The sequence below is a fragment of the Mugil cephalus genome, chromosome 3, assembly GCF_022458985.1.
Source record: "Mugil cephalus isolate CIBA_MC_2020 chromosome 3, CIBA_Mcephalus_1.1, whole genome shotgun sequence".
NCBI lineage: Eukaryota > Metazoa > Chordata > Actinopteri > Mugiliformes > Mugilidae > Mugil > Mugil cephalus.
In genome coordinates, this window is record NC_061772.1 from 4519295 (window position 1) to 4540162 (window position 20868).

The following is a 20868-nucleotide window of genomic DNA, read 5'->3' on the forward strand; positions in this document are numbered from 1 at the left end:
TCAGCTGTAAGGCTTTCAGAACACAAAGTATTTAATCTGATTTATACGGATGTGTCTCAAGCCAAAGAAAGATCTCAATAACTGCTCTTCAGTGTCACAACACCAGAACAAACTAAAGAGCATTATACAGTACATGCTGGCCTAGACACCTTGGCATCCCAATACTCAAAGGTGGCAAAAATTAACTAGCAGTGAAATATGGTCATGTTGTGTGCCCTTTTACCAAGGTAACTCCAACTTGTAGCAACCAGTGTGTCTCTCATGCGATTATATGCATCATTTCTGCCATGCATCAATTTGAATGTGAATGAGTGTCTGCACTAGTGCATGAACGACGGGAAGATGCGATGCAGAGATGTCAATACCTGCCACCACTTAGGCGTTGTTCAATGCTCTATGAAGGACAATATGGAGAATAGGAAAAGCGCTGGCATAAAATCATTTGCTGGCACTTTCTGACAAAAAGAACCATCAGCATCAACGGCATCATTACATTGTTACGGACACATCTCTCCATAATACAGCAACCACAGAACACAGAACAAATACAATCTCAACCCTTGCAAACAACAGTGGGGGCAGTATGTTCTAAAGATGTTATTTGAGGGAAAAAATCCTGCAGTCTGAACAAATTCTCTGACACAATTCTCTGTTACGTAAAGCTTTACACTTCAATTGCACACTTGAACCTTCTGAAAATTCACTGCAGGAATTCTATTCTTCTAGGAGTAAAGTCATATACAAGTGAACACTTCATGCACTGTGCTCTGCTCAGATACAGCTCCATAATTTCCTCACAGAAGCGACATAATGCCATCCTCAACTTTTGTGTCTCACACACTTCAGTTCAACAACCCTACACTGCAGATGGACAGAAAACTTAGCCAAGGAGAATCTCTCGAAGTGTTTCGTAAGGGAACATGCGTATAATATTTAACAGCTGTAAGGCTTTCAGAACACAAAGTATTTAATCTGATTTATACGGATGTGTCTCAAGCCAAAGAAAGATCTCAATAACTGCTCTTCAGTGTCACATGGATCATTTTTCTGCATTGCGCTGCTTTACCTTCTCAAAAAAAAAGAAAAAAAAGAAAAAATGGTGCACTGAGTAGCCTGTTAGTCTGTGACTAATACCCTTTAACAGAATCTAAAAACACAGTATGATGAAAGTCAGATTCATAGGTTTGTTTCAAAGTCTATGAAATTACCTTTCTCTCATATTGAAGGCACACAGAATGCCGCAGGAATGCAATATAACAACTTATAGTGCCAAAACCTACGTACTGTATTTTAATTATCACGACAGATAAAATTCCATTTCCACCGTAGATGAGCCAAAAACCTTGAAAGCTTTTGTGATAAACCTTTTAAGATGCTGGCTTTGTGCTGTTGTGCATGAACCATATATTGTAAATGGGTATTTTTCTGCGTGCGGTGGAAAATTCGCTCTCCTCACTCTATTTTCAGTGAGCACTTTTAAATCATTAGTGGGAAAAGAATGTGTCTAAATGGCTAGGGACCTGTTACAAAGCTGGTTCGAGTCTATTTTATAAAAGTAATCAGTATTTAAATGACTCGTATGTAGACTTTAGGAAGCACTATTGGCATATATAATAATAATTAATGATAAAAAATTATAATTAGAAAATATTTTTTTATAATTTCATTTTTGTTAGTGTATGGTGACCTTACATAAATTTACTTACAAATTATTTATATTTACATAGGCAGGAGGTCTACTCTTGAAGTCTGCCATTTTGCTACAGTAGTAGTAGTAGTAGAAGTTGTTTTTTTTTGTTCTTTTTTAAGTTATTATGTTGACGGTCATATTTAACCACTAATGGATGCTCTAATTATATACTTTAGCTCCATTGTTAAAAAATAGGGGCTGTATGTCCATCTAGCCTACCGACAGAGTAATGGGTGAATGAGACCACTCAGTGGCCGGATGTGTCATACCGGGACATTTATGACATCTGGGTAATATATGACATCTGTCATCAATTCATGATCACTCTGCAATGTTAAATTAACTAATCATGACATAAATACAGCATGAAGCTTAGCCAATGTAACAGCTCTGTCATTTCAGTTGAGCATCAACATTCACTACTATGACATCAACATTCACTACTATGACATCAACATTCACTACTATGAACTTTTAACATTATAACCATTATAACATTGTAAAAACTTTGACGACTGACATTAGCTGACGTTATGTTTAAGTGTTTGCCTCAAAGGTACACATATCGACTATCAGGGTCCCACAGCTTTCCATCATTTCCACCCATTTTGAGGATTTTTTTTATCTTTCTCTCTTGAGGGGAGGGGGGAAACGTTTATCCTTTAAATGGTTTGAAAAAAAAAACCAACACAGCAACTTCTCCTTTGTTTGGCCTTTTCAGTGACGTAGGGTTACTCTCTTCCATACAGGAGGCCCTTGATGAGGTGAGCAACTTTGTCAACTTTATGTTGTAAGTGCATGTGAAGTAATGTTACGAGCACCAAACTGCAACCACCAGGAAGTGCAGGACAGCAGGGAATTAATGATCATAATTAGCAAATAAGCACCTGGACAGGTTTCACTACAGTTATTTATATGTTGTGTACGTGTTTGTACCCCAAGAAAAGGAAATAAAAACCTGGTTCATGCAACAACAACAGTATGTCTCTGCCTCTCCCCAACACTGTATACCAGGTCTGCATAGTAAAGGCAAGATGAGAGAGGCAGCTATGTTAGGCTAGAGTGAAGACACTAAACAGCCAACTTATTCAGGCTACAATTACGGTTCCCATTTGAGGTATTTGCATACTTTAACTAAAAGGCTGGAATCAAGCTTAGTGTATAGGCAGTAAACACTGCCTATAATGATGAAGGGGCCAATTAGATACTGTATGTGGAGCTTTGAAAGACTTTTTTTTCCTATAACAGTACATTTTCCACTCTTTCACAGTACTCACAGGGGTGAGTCTGCAGAGGTGAGGAAGGGATCCGCTAACACTGATCCACAGCATCAAATCTGTCTGCAGACGTCCTTTGTTAAATGGTCTTGTAAGCATAGACATAGATTGGTTCCAATTACTGACACACACTGGCCATGAAATCTATACCGTGGCATGAAGCAGGATGAAAGCAGAGAGCAGCCGCTGTGTTTTGGAGTTGGATGAATACTGAATTTTAAAATATATTTAAAAGAAGGGAAACATCTTTTGATTGAGGGAAGACCTGAAACCATCCACTCTGAAATACCACCTAGGGGATCTACAGGCTTGTGCTACATGTCTACATGAAAGAGAATGTAGTGAGCTAGGAAATGTGACAGTATTATTAACCACCCTGGTGGGAAAAACACAGAAAGCAGCTCTGCTGACAAGTCAAATCTGCTGCTCCGAGGATTAGAAACTGGGCCGTACATCAGTTAGCACATCTTGTTCATATACCCTGCCATAGTGAAGACGATGTAGACCGCAGAGGATTTAGAATATTAGCATCAGCTTAAGCAAACCTTGTGCAGCAATGGCAAAGAGAGTAAAGAACACATGACTGACCTGGTCATCGTATCTGTAAGTTAAATATTGATCTTCTGTGGCATCCTCCATGAAGCTTCCCTGAGGAGAGAGGGCGAACTCTGGCAGGAACACTGCAGTTTGGGACTCGCTCTCCGAATGCTGACAACACACAAACACACAAACTTAGTTAAGCAGTGCATGTTAACTGTGCTGGAATCAGATCATGATTATGCACCAAATATGTAAGACTTAACACACATGCATACAGGTACGTGCACTGTAATGTTCAGTTTTCAGGGTATAAATATAAATTGAGGGAGCTGAAACCTGAACCATTTGTATTTTCTAAACAGATGGTGTCAGGCCAACTCCCAAAACAGATCAGACCCCTTTTCATCCTCCTTATTAGCTCACAGATGGGAAGTGCTAAGCTCCAATATATTTGAGCCCTCTGTGTATTCTTCCTAAATTCTGCTTCACTTGAATATGTTCTAATCATTTCCCTGTGATTTATATGCATCAATCAGGAAGCGCGTGCTTCTCAAGCTCAGCATTTAAACGGTCAGCATGAAAGGCTGGGAGGGGAGGGGGCAGGGGCGTGAAACTGATTATCAGGTAAACAGTGACAGACACTATGCTGCCAACTGGTATGGGATGGAAATAACTGGCATCTGGCATGAAGAGGGATCCCAGGAGAGAGACAGAGTGATTGAGACTGCTTGAGTGTGTGTCCAGCCCACTTGAACTGCATGAGAGAGAGATGATCCACCATTAAGATTAGTAGGAGAAGAGTCTCCTACAAGCTTTTAAAGCCACTTAGAGACAGACACAGCCGAAGTGCCACTGCTATGTGTTTCCCTGAGGAACGTCTGAGGACTGCACCACTTTCATCCCTCTCCGACCTCTTGACTCCCTCTTTAGTTCTGTCCCTAATTCAGATGTGCTTTACTCACAGGAGAGTAGAATTTTGCTCTATTTTAAGTCCCAACGTTTTGAGAATAACTTGCAGTGAAGTAGATATTTCCAAATTTAAATATAACACTACCATGTAGTGTGGCATTGCAATCTTCTTCTTATTATTTCTTCTTGGAGCTGAATTATCAGATCATTTGAATTCGGTTCATCATGTTTGACTAGAGCCATTTGATTCTATGTTGATTTCAAAAGTACCAAGTACACACTAGCACTTGGTTCCATTTGATAGTTTTTCACGTGTGCAGGAGACAGAGAGCAATACATCACTGACACTACAATTTATTTCAATAGCTGATTAGCCATTGTATGCTGTTTGTGCTGTGACAGTTTTATTATTCAGTTTATTCTAATGCACTCCTCTAATCAAAGCCACTTTGAGCCACATCGGTGGCTCAGCCTTCCTGTCTGTCTGAAAGGGGCACGAGTTGTCATTCCTACAGAGGGCTGGGCCCATATTAGGCCACGCACATGCCAAACCCACACTGACAGGATGTCAGGTTGCTATATAGTTTCTGAGCCGTAGTCATGCAGTGCAGTGTAGAGTATTTCCTCTACAGCAGCAGTAGAAGGCAAGCGTCAGGGCCATGCTCACACTTCACACACTGCAGAGGCTGATTCACACCTTGGATCACTGGCTTACTTCAATGGAGACAGCACTGGGGTCATAACATACGGAGTGCAACGGTCAACCCAAAGGAGAACACACCAGCTTTCCAAAGGGTCTGAAAAGTCGCTCATTTAGCAACAATGAGGAGCATTTGTAACTGCTTTTGCTCATTGGGTATGTTCGCAGATGCAGAGAGAGAGTGTGTGTAATTAGTGAGACAGTACAGATGCAAACACTGGCAACATTAAGTTATATTTACATATAAACAGTACTGTCTCATACTCTGTCTCATTTTGTAAATACTGTATCATAAGAAACTGACAGAGAGTGCCAGTGCCAATGATATCTGTACTCAAGGAATGCTTTAAATATGTTTTTTAGGGTGGGGAGACCCTATTATCCTGGCAACAAGGAATCACTTCAGTCACCAATGACACTCCTTGATGGCAGCAGCCATCCCCAGCAGCCTGATACAGACACACACACAAGAACGGTTTAGGAACAATTCAACCACAAAGAACAGCACAAGGTGTTGACCTGGTCTCCAAATTCACTAGATTCAAACCGATCCAGTATCTGTGGGATGATCCACAGAGGCCCCTCCCCTCAACCCAAACGACCCAAAGACCCCCACTAACAACATTCTGTTTCCAGAAACCACAGGACATTATCAGAATACCCATGTCTGATGAGTCACAACTGTTTTGGAGACACAAGGGAGACCTACACAATATTAGAAACATAATGTCATAATGTTATGCCTGATCTGCAATTTAAATTGTTCTCATAGGCTTCATCGTCACTGCTATGTAAACATAAACCACAAACTCTGCAATGTAAAGCCCGCCTGTCTAAGACTCCTGAATCTGAAGAGCAACTGCAAGATAAACAACAGGAAAGGTTTGAACTTGAAGGTGAATTCTCTACAGTATAAAGACTCAAATTTTTGTAGCACACTTTGAGAATTGATAGACAGAGATGCCTGTAGAAATGGCTGCCTTGCACATTCTTTGATTGATTAAGTCCTTTGAGGGCAAAGATGTATATGAGAACATTGGGAAAGTTTTAAGCTTAACAAGAGATATAAAAATGGAAATTCTAGACAAGATGGCTGAAGGAATATTTTCCCTGAAAGCCAAAGAAATATGACGTCTATTGTCAGCAAGCATCCATGCTCTGGGGATTTTATGGGCCAAGATATGAGGTATGGACAACAAACATTAAGGACTACCAATTTAAGCTGATTCAGACTTGCTGTAATGTTGTCAGTGCAAATAGGAAAGAAGGGTAGAAGAAGATGCCACTGATGGAAGGCTCAAATTTAAGTCGATATGTTCCTGAACATTTTGATAATGAAAAGAAACACCACGAGACCAAAGATATGAACTGATAGATGGATGTATTATTACAGCTCATATTGAAGAAGACTTCAACTGCTGGTCATTGCTACCAATGAATATCTCTTATCGATGGTCTTAGAATGAATATATTACCTAGGTTGCTCATCTGTTGAAGTGATACCTACTTTTATTTGATCAAAGCAAAAACCACAATCACATTTCAATATTACAACAAACACATGGCAGTGTTGGCTTTAAAATGCTTGAAAGATTAGCCACACAGCTACACTGCATCGGTTTTATTAGTGTGATCCTAAAGGTGGCATAAAGTGGAGGGAGTAGAACAAAGCATTTGTCTCTGATCTATAAATACTACCACCCCACCATAGGCCAAGCAGTTACAGATATATGAATGAACATATTTAACATGAAAACACGCCCCATGATGAAAGGGCTTTAGGAGACTCATCTTCTGATTTGAGTCTGGCTGTACAAGGCTAATGTGCGATGCATCTTTTTTCTTATTATTTTAATGAGCACATTGACATCAGCTGGCATTTTCCAATTGCTCATGGGAACGTCAAGATTTAAGTGTTGCTGTTCTGAATATGAATCTCATATTTTCTGTAGCCATTGTGGTATTTGTCTCGGTTATGACTTGGTAGACAGATATGTTTCACACACCACTGTGGCATTTTTCACTTTCAGAGAACCAAATATTGAATAAGGAGATGAGAAAAGATGTGGACTGACCTGTATTGATGCAAATACGTAGTCAAAACCTCGACATTATTCCTTTCTTGATCTCAGAGCTGAATTGTTCAACAAAATGCTGAACCAATGTGAACCAATAAAGCTACTATACTGCGATCTCACAGCAAACAGTGCATACTCACTGGGGTTATGAGCTTGTGTTGAAAGAATGTGATTAAAAGAGGGTGTGAATATGTAAAAACAAGGCCATTTACCAAACAGTTAAGCTAAAAAAAAAAAAAAAAAGCTACCTACACAATTATGTTATTTGGTGCAATATGGGAAACGTCCAGTACTGTTCAGTGTTATTGTAGCCGGAAACACAGTAGAGGTTAGACTTCAACATACCTCTCTGCTAATGTGACTTTACTATTCTCATACATAGGTAAGTGGAAACTAATTTAATGATGTATATGACTATGCATCATGTTGTATATGAATATGCTCTAACTTACTCGTAAACTTTAGTAAAGTTAATACGTTTCTCTCCTGTAAAGGCACCTGATAAAAATTTCCTTCCGTCCATCAACACATAAAATGTGTCCTTTCTCAAATTCAGCCCACAAAGCTGACTATTGTAAGATAAACTTGTCTTATTATAGAGGTTGAAAGAGTGGGATGAAAGGCTTTGATCCCATCAGGTCTAAATAAACAGGCTCTATTTTGAACCTGGACTCAGTCCACCACTGGAGCATACAGGCCCACTTCTGTTTGTACAGTCTTTTTATAGTTATAGTATTCCATGGAAATATTTGGATGAAGATGGGATGGGAGAACATCCTCTTCCTACAAGCAAAAAAGCAATGCCACACTGAGGCTTTACTTGAAATAATGTGTGTCTGCATCTGTAACAGGTTTTCTGTCTGTGTTCCAATACTAAAAGTGAAAAGGCCTTTCTAAATAGAGCCATTTATACTGTATGTATGAAAGGGCTTTTGTTAATGGGTTATGAACTTGCACGTGTAACCCAAACTCTGGACCAATACAGCCATGAATGTAAGTCCACTCATTGCAGATTGGGATTTCAGTTGCACTAGTAGGAGGTATCACAAAGAAACTCTGCGACTAACTGAAAGGGAAAAAAAGCTACCATGTAGCTATGGATGACTGCAAGAACTTCTTTGTTACAGCTTAAGAAAATGGGAACCAAGGTTTACTATTATCAGAAAACAGGAATGTTTCAGTTGCTCAAACTATTAAACTGTGTCCACAGACACAGTTTATATTTAGTATTTAAGCGATAATTCAGATTTAATTTAACCTGGCATAATTCCTGGTCATGTGGCCATCGTGTGTATATGAGTGAAAGATGTAGAACATTTAGTGTTTAATTTCCCTGCCACTTTCCAAAAAAAGTAATTTTTACATGTATTATATGAATGTTTGTTTTCAAATCTGACTGAAGTAATTAGAGTGATTAATCATCTGGAATGGTCATTTGCTAAAATGCATCCATCTGGGGCTTCCTGTCTGACCTAATCAATGGCCTATTCACCTGAACCTTTCAGTTTGTTTACACTGAAATCCAATTTCTATGCTTACATTAAAAAAAGGTAGTTTCTTTTTTTCACTAGCACCTTTCACATTGCCTATTCAACAAATCCAGTGCACAGTTCTGTGTGAACAGTACAGAAACAGAAAGAGGCAACCTTGTTGTGGTGGAAAGATGCAGGGCAGATGCATCTGCAGTCTTCATGAATACTAGGCGCTGTGAAAATATCGAGGTGCAGCACAAGATATGCTGTGTTACCAAGACGTCTTTATCCACCAACACCAACACTAAAGCAGCAGGAGTACCAGTAGCTGAGGATGCAGTGTCGGCTAAGTACATGAGATTTTAACTGTTGCAGACCAGACAATACTCTGCAATCATCTCAGCAGTAAGTGAACATTACCACCAGAAAGCATAAACATATTTGGTAATATTAATTGTGGTTGCAGACCATAGCACCATCTGTTTACCTTTGTTGTACACACAGGGACTTAAGCGTCATAAGCCTCATTCCTGCAATGCCACACAATGGACAGAGAACACTTTTACATAACTCTAAGGCACCCTGATGCACAGGACTCTAAGATGAAGAGTCAAAGAGTTGAAAATGAAGAGAGCCTTGTCCCCTGTAGCGGTCCTAATGGGGTGAGCATGGATAGCATAATTAGCAGGTTTTCTGGCCACATTACAGCATGAACAGAGTGCTGACCACAGAGACAGCACCAGTATACTGAAGTACATTTTCTGTCATTCATTCATACATTTTTTACAACCGCTTGTCCTCTGGAGAGCATGTCTTTGGATGGTGGAAGAAAGCTGGAGTACCGGGAGAGAGCCCATAAAGACACAGGGAGAACATGCCAACAGGCATCAATGCTAAACACCACGCCACTGTGGCACCCCATTTTCTTTCAGGATGGTCTTCCATTTGGTTTGACTGTAACTGACACTGAATTTACATGTGACTGTACCCACGGTGGTGCGCTGGGTAATCCACCACTGCATTTAGCTGTAAAGCTAAACTCACCAGGGAACACATTGGAGAGCAGGTGCTGGTGAGAACAACTGAGAGCAAATTGGCCCTCGCTGCCTCATTGTAATCCACTTAAGGCTTTAATCAAATTTTCCAGACAATTCCATCAGACTTGAGGTCACAACAATGCTGAGGGGTGAATATACAGCAGACAGCAGTATGACCACTAACAGCAATGACTTGATGAACTACTAGCCATGGAAATTCCTCACAGAGGTAATTTTACTCTGACTACACATGTACATTTCAGTGACGCACATTTATTGCACTTCCTGCCTTAGTGTTCTCCAAGGAGTGTGAATATTTGGTTTTGCTAGATCCCTTCATTACGGACAAGGGATCCGCAACCATGTAACTAAATCGAATACTCGAGCTCACAGGATGTGATGTGTTTGCTGTCGTTTTCAGAAATGATGAAAGTAAATGGAAAGTCAATATATTGAAATTCCGTCGCTGCCCCACTCAGGAGAGGAGAGGTTAAGGGGTGACACCTGTGACCCTGAGATACCTGCTGATGATGCAGAAGGGATTCCCGCATGCATACTGACCGCTCTCCCAGAGCTCCATCACAGGAGACATCTTCAGTTGCTATGTCCTAAGTTGCTCCTACAGTCTCTGCTGGTAGCAAAGCATCTTTGATGTTTATTTCATCTTGTATATAAGTTTACCAATACCTTGTGCTCCTCACATTGCCTTGTTTTCTCTTTGTCTTGTACTTAGGTCCTCCCCTTTAACTAAAACTTCACACATTCGTATTTAAACAAATTAAACAAATAATGAAGAGCATTGACTTTATCTGTCTAAAGGATGTTTCATCCTCCATTGCAGAAAAACAATTTAAAGTTGCAGCATTATAGTATATCACAACAACATTGGTATTGTACAGTCATTTGGAAAGAATATTGTGTGTTTAAATACAATATTGGGATAAGTTGATGTTACACTGCCTAAAGATAACAGCAGTTCACTCGCAAAGACATTTGCTAAGATACTATGCAGAAAAGGATATAGTTGAATCCTACCAGATGGTCATAATGTTATGCCTGATTGGTGTATGTACTTCCGTTTTCCCTGTTTGTGATATGGATTGGAATTCCTGCACGTGATTAATACATAACTGAATTGCTTTCAGATCCCTGGGTTTAAATGTGTGCACCAGTCAGAGGGAAAAGACAGGGGAAAGACCAGTTTGTTTTTCCTGAAAATGGACTCTATGTTTAATTATTCTGTCCAGAGTACATCATTTCAAAAGCTCTGACATCCTGCTTCCGTGTTATTTTTCTTACAGTGGAATGATTTGTTTAATTTTTGGCATGAAGACATCACAACACTTCAACAACAAGGACAACATTAATGCCTAGAAGTCAGAAGGTTTACATAAGACAGGGTCCACCTGTCACGGATTCTAATCATAGGCTTCTAATATACATCCCACAATGTTCATTTCTTCATTTGCATTATGAAAATGACTACAAAATGTTTATTGTATGTGTAATTAGTTTGAGTAGATCACTCACTTTTCCAGGGAGTGTGCATATTGTTTCAGGACTGTGCATATAAACTGAACTCTGGGAACCCCATAACATAATGTAAAGCACTTCAAACTGTTGGATTTCTCTGCCACTATAAGGCCTCGACTTTCCACCGTGAAATGCCCTGGGATTACGTATAATTTGGAACTCAACTCAAAATACAAATAATTATCTGTTATTTCACAGGAACACTGTGCACATGAAAGCCCCTGGCTCCTCACCTACTTTGACATCACTTACTTTGGAAGAGTTGTCTTCCATAGTTGTCACTGCAGCTGAGGCAGCTGGTGGTGGTGATGGTAAAGAAATGCCTGCAAACTACAGTTTCAAAACTGCCAAATATAGAAACTGTGACACATTCATATGAAAGGTTTAAAAAAAAATCTGAGGAATGGAAAGTAACAGACTTACTTTTTTAACATTGCTGAATGCAGTCATGGCACATTTATCAAAGTGGCAAACTCAAAGATGGGCAGCACCGATATCCATATGTATGTTTTTGAACCAATCATCTCTGAGAGATCTGAACAGTGTGGCCTGTGTGACACCATCAGTCTGCTGAACATTAGCAGAAAGATACTTCTTTAAATGTACTGATGCTCCTCACTGAACCACATTTACATTTTCCATGGCTCACTTGGCTACATATAGTGACTCACCAGACTATTTTAATAAAAAGCTCTGAGGCACTTTAATAAAGTGATGACAATCGACAGCGTATGATGGGAAGTGTTAATAGCAAATAGCTGTTCCAAAGGGCCACATGAAGAGACGAGAACTTTAAATGTTGGGATAGCACTACACACGTTCAGACAGCCTCTCTAGGCCATGTCTGGATGTTGCAGACATCTGTCTAATAGCATAAATCAAGGTGTAGAAAATGTCTAATAATAAAAGAAGTCGTAAAGAGAAATTCTGCTAACCTTTCATCTTAACACATCCGTTCATGATGAGTGTATTTCTGCAGTTAATTGCTGGCTTCACTGGTTTCATTTTTCAATAAAACTGTTCACAATATTAAAAAGTCCTGGATTTGATTGTCCTTCAGAGTGAATAAACATAACTTGTAAGAAAAAGCATTCCATTAGAGAGTGACTTTCCTTGGTATGGTTGCATGCTTTTTCTCTTTCTGTCTTTCTCTTTGTCCCTTTTTCCTTCTAGTCCCTGGCTGCTCTCTGCAGTTCCTCCACCTCTGTCATCATTTCTAAACACAATGTGAATAGCAAACTGCATTCCTCAAAGTCATAGCTCATAGCTCATTGGCATTACAGACGATGCTGTTTTCAGAGTGGGGTGAAAGAAAAGGCTGGGTGATTTTGTCCTGTTGTTGTTTGTGAGTGCAAGGGAAGAGGAAGCTGGCGTTGACGAGGGCGGGGTGGCCGGCCTTGTGAGGGGGGAGGAGGAAAAAGTCAGTGCTGGCGCTGCAGATGAGTTACATCTGAACGGCTGTGCCTACAGGGAGACTGAGTGCTGACAGGAAGAGGCCGGCACCAGGAAGGCCCGGCCGACAAAGAGACAATGAGTAGGAGTAAAGGATTTTTGAAATTGTCACTTTATTATTATTCCTTTTTTTTTTTTTACTTTTGCCTTTACCACTCCTTCATCCGTCATTCCTCTTGTTTAGTGCAATAGTGCCAGAGTTCAAGCTGTCTTTTTGTTTTAAGCATGTTCCAATGTTCCACCATTGCACAAAATAAAGCCTTCGGAAAATATTACTGACAAAATGAAATGTTTGGAAAGGGGGAGATAAGATGGGGTCACAGCTATAAACCTCAAAACATGTCTAGAAAAGCACATGGCATGGTTATAATGCCACATCTAGTGAATCTGTACGCTAGCATGCAACCTGCAACGCCATCAAACACCTGCACCTCCTTCATCTCACTCACATCTTACCATTTTAAATCTGCATCCGTGTCCGAAATATTCCTTGTTCTTTGCTTTTACCTTTACTGTATAATCAGGTTGACACGTAAGCTTTTCATTTTGATGTATTTTAGGAGACCTCAGTGACAACTGGTTGAACGATGGCATATTAAAACCAAAGTGCACCTGTGCACACCATTCTTTAAGGTTGCATGTGATAGATCCAGCCCAGAGCCATAATGCTCAAAGAATAAACCATGTCAGTATTAGTTAAGCTCATTTGTATTTCTTAGCAGCATCTCATTTGTGTATGTCAATCATCTGCCCATGAAAGGAAAAAGGTTCCTCATGTGTGCTGCTCTTTTAACTGAGCTAGGCCAGGAGGACCACTGGTTCTGACACTTTCAGTAGGTCTTCATTTGTTTGACTTTGGAGACTGCATATCATCTTAAGCAAAAATCACATTTCCATTGATTATTAATGTAATCAGTATTTACAACACTTGAGTTGGATTATTCCCTTTAAAGTATTACCCTATAGTTTTATATCCTTGTTAAGAAAGGAACTGAAATGTTAGAGGTAAGAGATTCATACTGATACCAGTAGTGGGTGTAGGTCTGCTCTGCTACTACCTTACAGCAACATACAGCTGTACTCGCACAGTCGAATCTGGGGTTTGAATAAATAACATTAGCAGTATTTAGTGCCAGCTGCCTGATATCTGTTCTCAGAGTTCTTTTAGACCAGAAGTGTTGCTGATGTGGAGGTAGAAGTATAAAAGTATAGTTTTAAACATTCGGCAGTGAGGTGCAGCTCAACCAGCCTGTATAAACAACACATACCACATTCTAGCAGCATGCAGTACTGTAGAACAGGATGCTACGTTCTCTCATCAAGCAGAGGCAAGCCCTGGGAGTATTTGGGTCCAAATACAAGCTCCTTGACTCACTGCTCACCAGTGGAAACTTCTGAAAAAACAGGCAGTCTGTTCTGGCTCCATCTGAGGAGTTTACCAGAAAGGTGAGTTTCTGTGATGCTGTGAGTAAGCACTGAGGGACCGCAAAATGAACGACGCGAGACCTTCACACCCTCAAAGTCGGGTGATCAGGACCGCTGAAGCTCTCAACTTGCTGTGAATATCAGCCCATCCCACCCAAAAGCAGTCGCTCAAAACAGCAAAATGATAAATTACCCTCTTAAGAAAATGAGGAATGTTCCTCAACTAGCTCCCTCTCTGTGGAAAGAATGGACAGAGCACACCAACGCTCTTGACCCACTGCATTTCGCAGGAATGTCCTGATCACTCCTCGAACAAAAACAGGTTAAAGCACTGCTGAAGTCCAAAGACAATGAACTGCAGTATCGACAGTTAACAAAAAACTATGTTAATATAAGAGTATATGACAACCAGACGCTAATCACCCAAAAAATCAAATCAAATGATCAGCTGTCTGCTGTAGACCTCTCAGAGAAACCATAATCTCATCTTGACAAAGCTACACTATTCCAAAACACACTGACTGCATGGACAGATGAACAGACAGCCCTGCTTCCAGGCACAAACGCACATGACATAAAGCACAGTGCACAACTGTAGCATTTTTCTCATATGTAAACTGATTTCCGGGGGGGGGTGACAAGGTATGATATTATGACAATGAGCCAATGGGATTATGAGGGAGGGGTTTTGTTCTTTCACCTCAACGCAACACTCTCAAGGGAAGGCTGTTATGTACTAGAGAGAACTGTATACAGGTGGGGCACAGAAGAATACAGTGAGGGTAACGCACAAGACAGAGGACTGCATAATGAAAAGTGTTGAAAGACAATGTTCAACCTGTCCTGAACACAGAGAGAGACCAATGGAAACATAGCCCAGAGCATGACAACGAGGAAAACTGATTCACAGTAGCAGATCTCCATCCCAAAGCCATTCAGCTTCGATTCCCAAGGGCCCAATTCAATTTAAATAACTATTCGATTTGATTAAATGTCAATTAGATTAGAGATACTTCAGTTATAAAACCAAGGCTTGTGTAACTTGACCTGCATAACTGTGACTTTTCACAAACATATTCAGCTGGATTACCAATTTTGTTTGGACACGCATGAATCTGTCAAAAACTAAAGCTGTAAATTGTACAAGGCACTACTACTGAAGAGCAAAGTTTTCCAATGTTTTTTCTATGGATATGGGCCCCGGCATGACTACTGTTTATCTAACTAGTCAACAGTGAGAAGCTAAAGATGGGACTTGACAAAGGGTAGAGGCTCTCTGGTTGGTGGACAGCAGACCAATAAGACCAAAAGGTCATCTAGATAGTCAGTACTCTAAACCGCATAAAGTAAATGTTTGCTGGGGTTTTATCAGTTCCCAACAGAGAAACTTGGGAATGTAGACATTTTGAAATGATTATGGAAAGAGGGTGGTGATGGAGGATTTATGGTGTGTAAATATCCTACATTAAGCCAACCGATGAATGTTTTGTAAAAGAAGCTGATGGATATTTACTACAAGATAATGACAATAGCAATAGACAACATTAGCGTTTGGAAACGCCACCATTCCACACGCTGTTAATGTTGGCATTGGTTCTAAACACACTCTGCCTTTGGTAGCCACAATAGCTTAGCAGCCCATCAAGTAGCAATCAAATGTCTGACATCTGTCTAGATGGAGTCATGACTGAAAGGTGACACCAGAGCACCAACACATCATAATCAGTACACAGCAGTGGTGAGCAATATATACAACAGTATACGAGGTGCAATCGACAGATGACACCAAATACTATACCAGCAATATAACACTAATGGGAAAACTCTACTCAATGTGTTGTCTGCTGGCAGCTTTAAACTCACAGGCTACAACCAAAATAGTGACAAACAGATGAGTAAACTGAATGATGAAGCCAATAAAATCACCTAATACTTCTAGTTCACGTTTTCAATATTCATATCAAATTCAAATTCAGATGTTATGTTAATATTAAATCTTTTTACTTAATACATATTCACTCTTAAATGTAACTGTGTGTATTTCTGGTAGTAATTTTAGCTAGAGGTGCAAATGCGATGCAAGTGATTTCTGACCACTCCTCAGGACTGTACACATCTACACAGTGAGCATTGAAACCCCCACCTAAACCTTTTAATCTGACTTCACCAGAATAGCAAGTAATCAATAGAAAACACTGAAAGGCTTGAAGGCCCAGCCCCCTGAAAATAGACTGAACAAATATTCCTTCTACCTTGAAGGGTTCAGGCCCAGTGGGGAACTCAGAAACAAAATAAACCAACTAAAAACATATTAAGGTGTATTTTTCTCTCACTAACTTTCAGATGTGGTCCAAATAATGGTCTAATGGTCTCCATGCTGAGCTGATCATGGAGAACACTAGGCCTAACACTGCAGGCTGTTTCCTGGGATTAAGTAGCTGCTATATTTGCCAGAGAAAATCCTGCACTCTGTATTGCTTCATATAAGGAGGTGACATTCATCACAGCTCATACGCATGTACAAAGATTCCAGCAGGCTCTCCACTCTGCCAGCAGCCTTTTAGCCTGAGCAAACAATTTGATTTGGGTGGGTCAAATTAAGCAACAGCGCTAACAGCAGTAGTGGCGGGTCTGGGCTTGTTGTGTATGGAAAAGGTAGCTCTAATTAGGTCCATGTTCATTTTATTCACCAGCTAATGTGATGATCCACTATGACTGTGAGACAGGTGGCCGAAGCACAAATCTGGACGTACAACAGAACTGTTTGAAGTGCACTGTGGGGCTGCAGCCGAGCATGAGGAAAGAAAATGCAGCGCCTGGATTACTCTATCCAAAACCCTGTCCATCCATTCATTCATTTTCTTTACCTGAAGAGAGGGAAGCACGAGGAAGATCAGGGCAGCCCTCCGGAGGATAAATGACTCCATCTTCATCTGTGTTTTTCCACAAGTCAATGTCTCTCTGCAGCAGGATGAGCCCCAACCTATATAGGAAGCAGGTACAGCAGAATAAATCTCTTAGCAGAAGCACATGGGATGTTCCGGAGACGCCAGACTTTGTAAAAAAAAAAATAAAAAATACTGTATGGCATGAAATAACTAGTTAACACAGCAAAGGGCCCAGAACAAACCTGAGCTGCGGGCCCTCATTCCCACAGCATAAATATGCATTGTATTACTTCAGCAATTAGTTTGAGGTGCCTTGATTAAGCACACAGGTATTTAACCTGTACTTAAACACACTGTAATGCTACTTAACTAGCCACCCTGCTCAACATATGAAAACACCACACACAATGTCCAATAAAAGGAAACTGCTGAGATGCGCTATGGAAATGCAGGGCCGGTATTTTTGGAGTTTGACCTATACAAAGCACTGAATGTCAGGATATCGGCTGCGCCGGTTTTGACCATTCTTTTTAAAGTCTGACAGTCCACAGGAGCCCGTTACATGCACTGCTAAATGTCTCCCTCTTTAGAACTAGGCTTTACTGGGCGTCCCTGCACAAGATGGGAGCTCAAACAGACCTTCTGCTTTCATTTCAGCCTCATCAATAGAGCTCTGCGTCTTCTTCAGTGGCACGAAAGCCTGGTTTGATCCTGTGTCACTACTATGAGTTAGGTCTGTGAAAATAAAGTAACTGACGATTTTTAACATTGTTTTCTACTGCAAAAAAATGTCTTTGGTGGCTATGGCTCAGAGCGGGTTAGTGGTCTGATAGATAGATAGATAGATAGATAGATAGATAGATAGATAGATAGATAGATAGATAGATAGATAGATGGAACATGATTATCATGACTCATTTGTTAAAGAAAAAACACCATTAATGTTAACAGCTTCTATGATATAGTATCTACTGTAAATTTCCCACTGTGAGACAAATTTTTCTATTCTATTCTATTCTTGTCTTTTTTCAGACAGATATACAGACTAATATTTCTTTAGGGTATTCATTTTATTATTACTATTGTTGTTAGTATTATGTGCATATAAGTCACCTGCATCCATTAACACTGACCAGAGACTCTGTGACAGCAGGAGGCTGAGTTTCCTCCCATGTAGCTCTAGGCCTACGTGTAAATATAAATGAATATCATAGTGAAGGTCTATTTTAGCGAGCATACCGTGAGCATACCGTGAGTGTGGGCAGAGTTTCTTAAGTTTCTGAACGTTCAGAGGATCTTAAACACAGTGGCAGTGTTTATGGCATCACGCATCAGAAGCATCGACACCAGACAGGTTGGTCTCGCAGCCCAAACGAAAGTCTTGGTGGAAGATGAGCAGTCGCAGGTGAGCGGCCCTGCTTTCAGTTGGACATCTGTTTGTTTGCGGAGAAATAAATAAATTACCTTGAGTGTGGGGAGAGGTCCTGTGCTCCCTACGCGCTTCTTTGGAGATGCGCCATCCTTTATTTTCCAGTCCCGACAAACACCGACCACCGATCACCTGAGCACACACCCCGAACCAACACAGAAGTGACCGGAAGAGACCGCTGAGGAGCCAGAGAGGTGAACGCGCTGGTGCTTCTGAGTATCCAGGCTCCTGGAAGAGCGCAGCCCGTCCGCTTTCCTCACACACAACTTGGGACCAATGTCGAGTTAGACACACATACTAGTAGATACAGCTTCCGGTTATCGGTTTCAAAATAAAACACATACATACAGACAAACTTGTATTCGTTTACATGTACTTTGAATTTCGAACAAAATAAACAAAGCTGACTGTTTGTTCTAACTCTATATAAGGCATGGTGAAAGCCTGGTCACAAACACTGTATACAATACGTGTCAAACATAAGGCCCTCTGGCCAAAAGTGGCCCAGCAGAGGAACCAATCTGGCCCGTAGTATGAAGTGTGCAAATTACACAGAAGTCTGCAGGTTTTATATGAACACAACAAAACACAAGAGGACACAGGACTAAATAGCAGACAGCAATGTGGCCAAATTGGCCATTATTTATTTATTTATTTATTTGATTGTTTTTTTGAAGGATCATTTGTTAAATGTAAACATTCTCCTAATTGAGTTCTTCTTTGCACTCTGGAGTTCCATAACCTCAACTTCCCACTAGTCTCTCAGAACTCACGAAGCTACTCGAATGAGCAGCAAAACGTCTAAAAGACACTAAAAGTTCAGTAGCCTTTCTTTAAAAGATTACCTTGACCTGGAAGACTGAGAACCTTCACAGACACCCTGTGGAACTGTCACTACTTGTAGGTTATTGTGCTGTTATCTTACTGTTCTGGCCTGCTTGGGATCAAATTGGGCTGTATGTTTTTATTTTTTTAGCATCAATACAAATTATCTCCAGACACTTAACAAAATCTGGCCTAAAACCTTCAGAGCAATCGTGAAGTCAACGGTGGCAAGGAAAAACTGTATTTTAACAGGAAGAAACCTTGAGCAGAACACAGCTCATATAGAGGGACCCATCTGCCTGAGGCCAGTATGTGGCCTCCAAACAAACATGACTGCCCTCATATACAATATATCCCAATGTGGACTACATGAGTACGCTACAGTTATGTGTGGATCCTTTGTACTATGATCCCATGTGGTGCCAAAAAGGAGAAAAGCAGGCTCAACATATGTGTAATGAGGTGGACTACTTCAGTCGGCACATACAGAACGTAGGTCCAAGTTTCGATCATTCAAACTTCTGTTTGTATGAACCCTGTTTCTTCCCTTAATTCACTGTAATATCAGGCTTGTGCGTAGGTGTGAAGCAGCTACTCAAGTGGTAGATTGGAACAATAACAAAAATTAGAATTGCAAAACATATGGTGAACTTTTTAGTAAATGTTATTTATTGAGTTTAGCAGGTGACATTTGTAAGGACTGAAACATTTGTGTTCTTACGTTGTTTATGTGTGTTGTCTGACTTTCCTGGTGAGTGTGAATATGATTTTGTTCTGAAAGGTAAACGTAGTCCATTTCCATGGGTTTCTCCAGCAGCTTGACGTGGTGCTGCGTAGGCGAGCCTGATGACCAACCTCTCTGTCCCATGTGGTGCGGAGGAGCACAAAGCAAAGGGAGAGATGATTGGTTTCCACCTGTGTGTGTGTGGGCGTGTCTGCGTGTGTGTCTTTTATTATGAGGTGTAGAATACGAGCTGGCAGAGGATGAAGGGCCTGCTTTTGACTTTCACAAATAAGAACAGAAGAAGGTTTCTGTCAGCAAATGACCTCCAGGTCCACAGCTGTGCACAACTGTACTCTCTGGAAACACACTACATGCATGCAGAGGTGGAGGGATGACAGGTAGTCTGAACTAGACTGAATGTTGTTCTTTCTCTGTATAGATGACTCCCCTCCAGTCACATGTATATCTAGTCACGCAGTGGGTCAATACATTCAGCCAGCAGACACTTTGGCAGATAGTGTTTAGGCTATGTGATACACAAATAGATGGGACACTCTATCACGAAGTCATTATCAGCAAAAATCTATGGTGGAGGTCTGGCGCCCTCTTCATTCACTTTCGTGTAATATTTAAAGTGAAAACTGCTTCTCCTAATGTCTTTATTAAATGAGATATAGCTAATTGTGGTGTCATGCATTGTGTTCTGTGTATTTGTTTTTCCTGAATATATAATCAGTGTCCTTATTATGATCACGATCGGAAGAGAATCACTGCACAGATATGATGCTATTTACTGTTAAATATTAAATAAAATGAACGTGTTTACATGCGTGCTCACTAAGTGACCTCGAACCCTAAAGTGCATCTAAGATGTGTAGAAAAGAAGAAA

At 40.5% G+C, this 20868-nt stretch overlaps 1 protein-coding gene across 1 annotated transcript in view; it reads right to left on the bottom strand.

Annotated features, from left to right (window-relative positions):
- adamtsl3 (ADAMTS-like 3) overlaps positions 1-18691 on the bottom strand; it is a 92642-nt gene extending 73951 nt beyond the window's left edge. The window contains exons 1-3 of the mRNA XM_047581177.1: positions 18466-18691; positions 16981-17096; positions 3556-3675 (exon numbers count right to left, since the gene is read on the bottom strand). Coding sequence (XP_047437133.1) covers positions 3556-3675; positions 16981-17046 — 186 coding nt within the window. The 5' untranslated portion in view covers positions 17047-17096; positions 18466-18691. The remainder of the gene's footprint in view (positions 1-3555; positions 3676-16980; positions 17097-18465) is intronic.
- Between the last annotated feature and the right edge of the window lie 2177 nt (positions 18692-20868).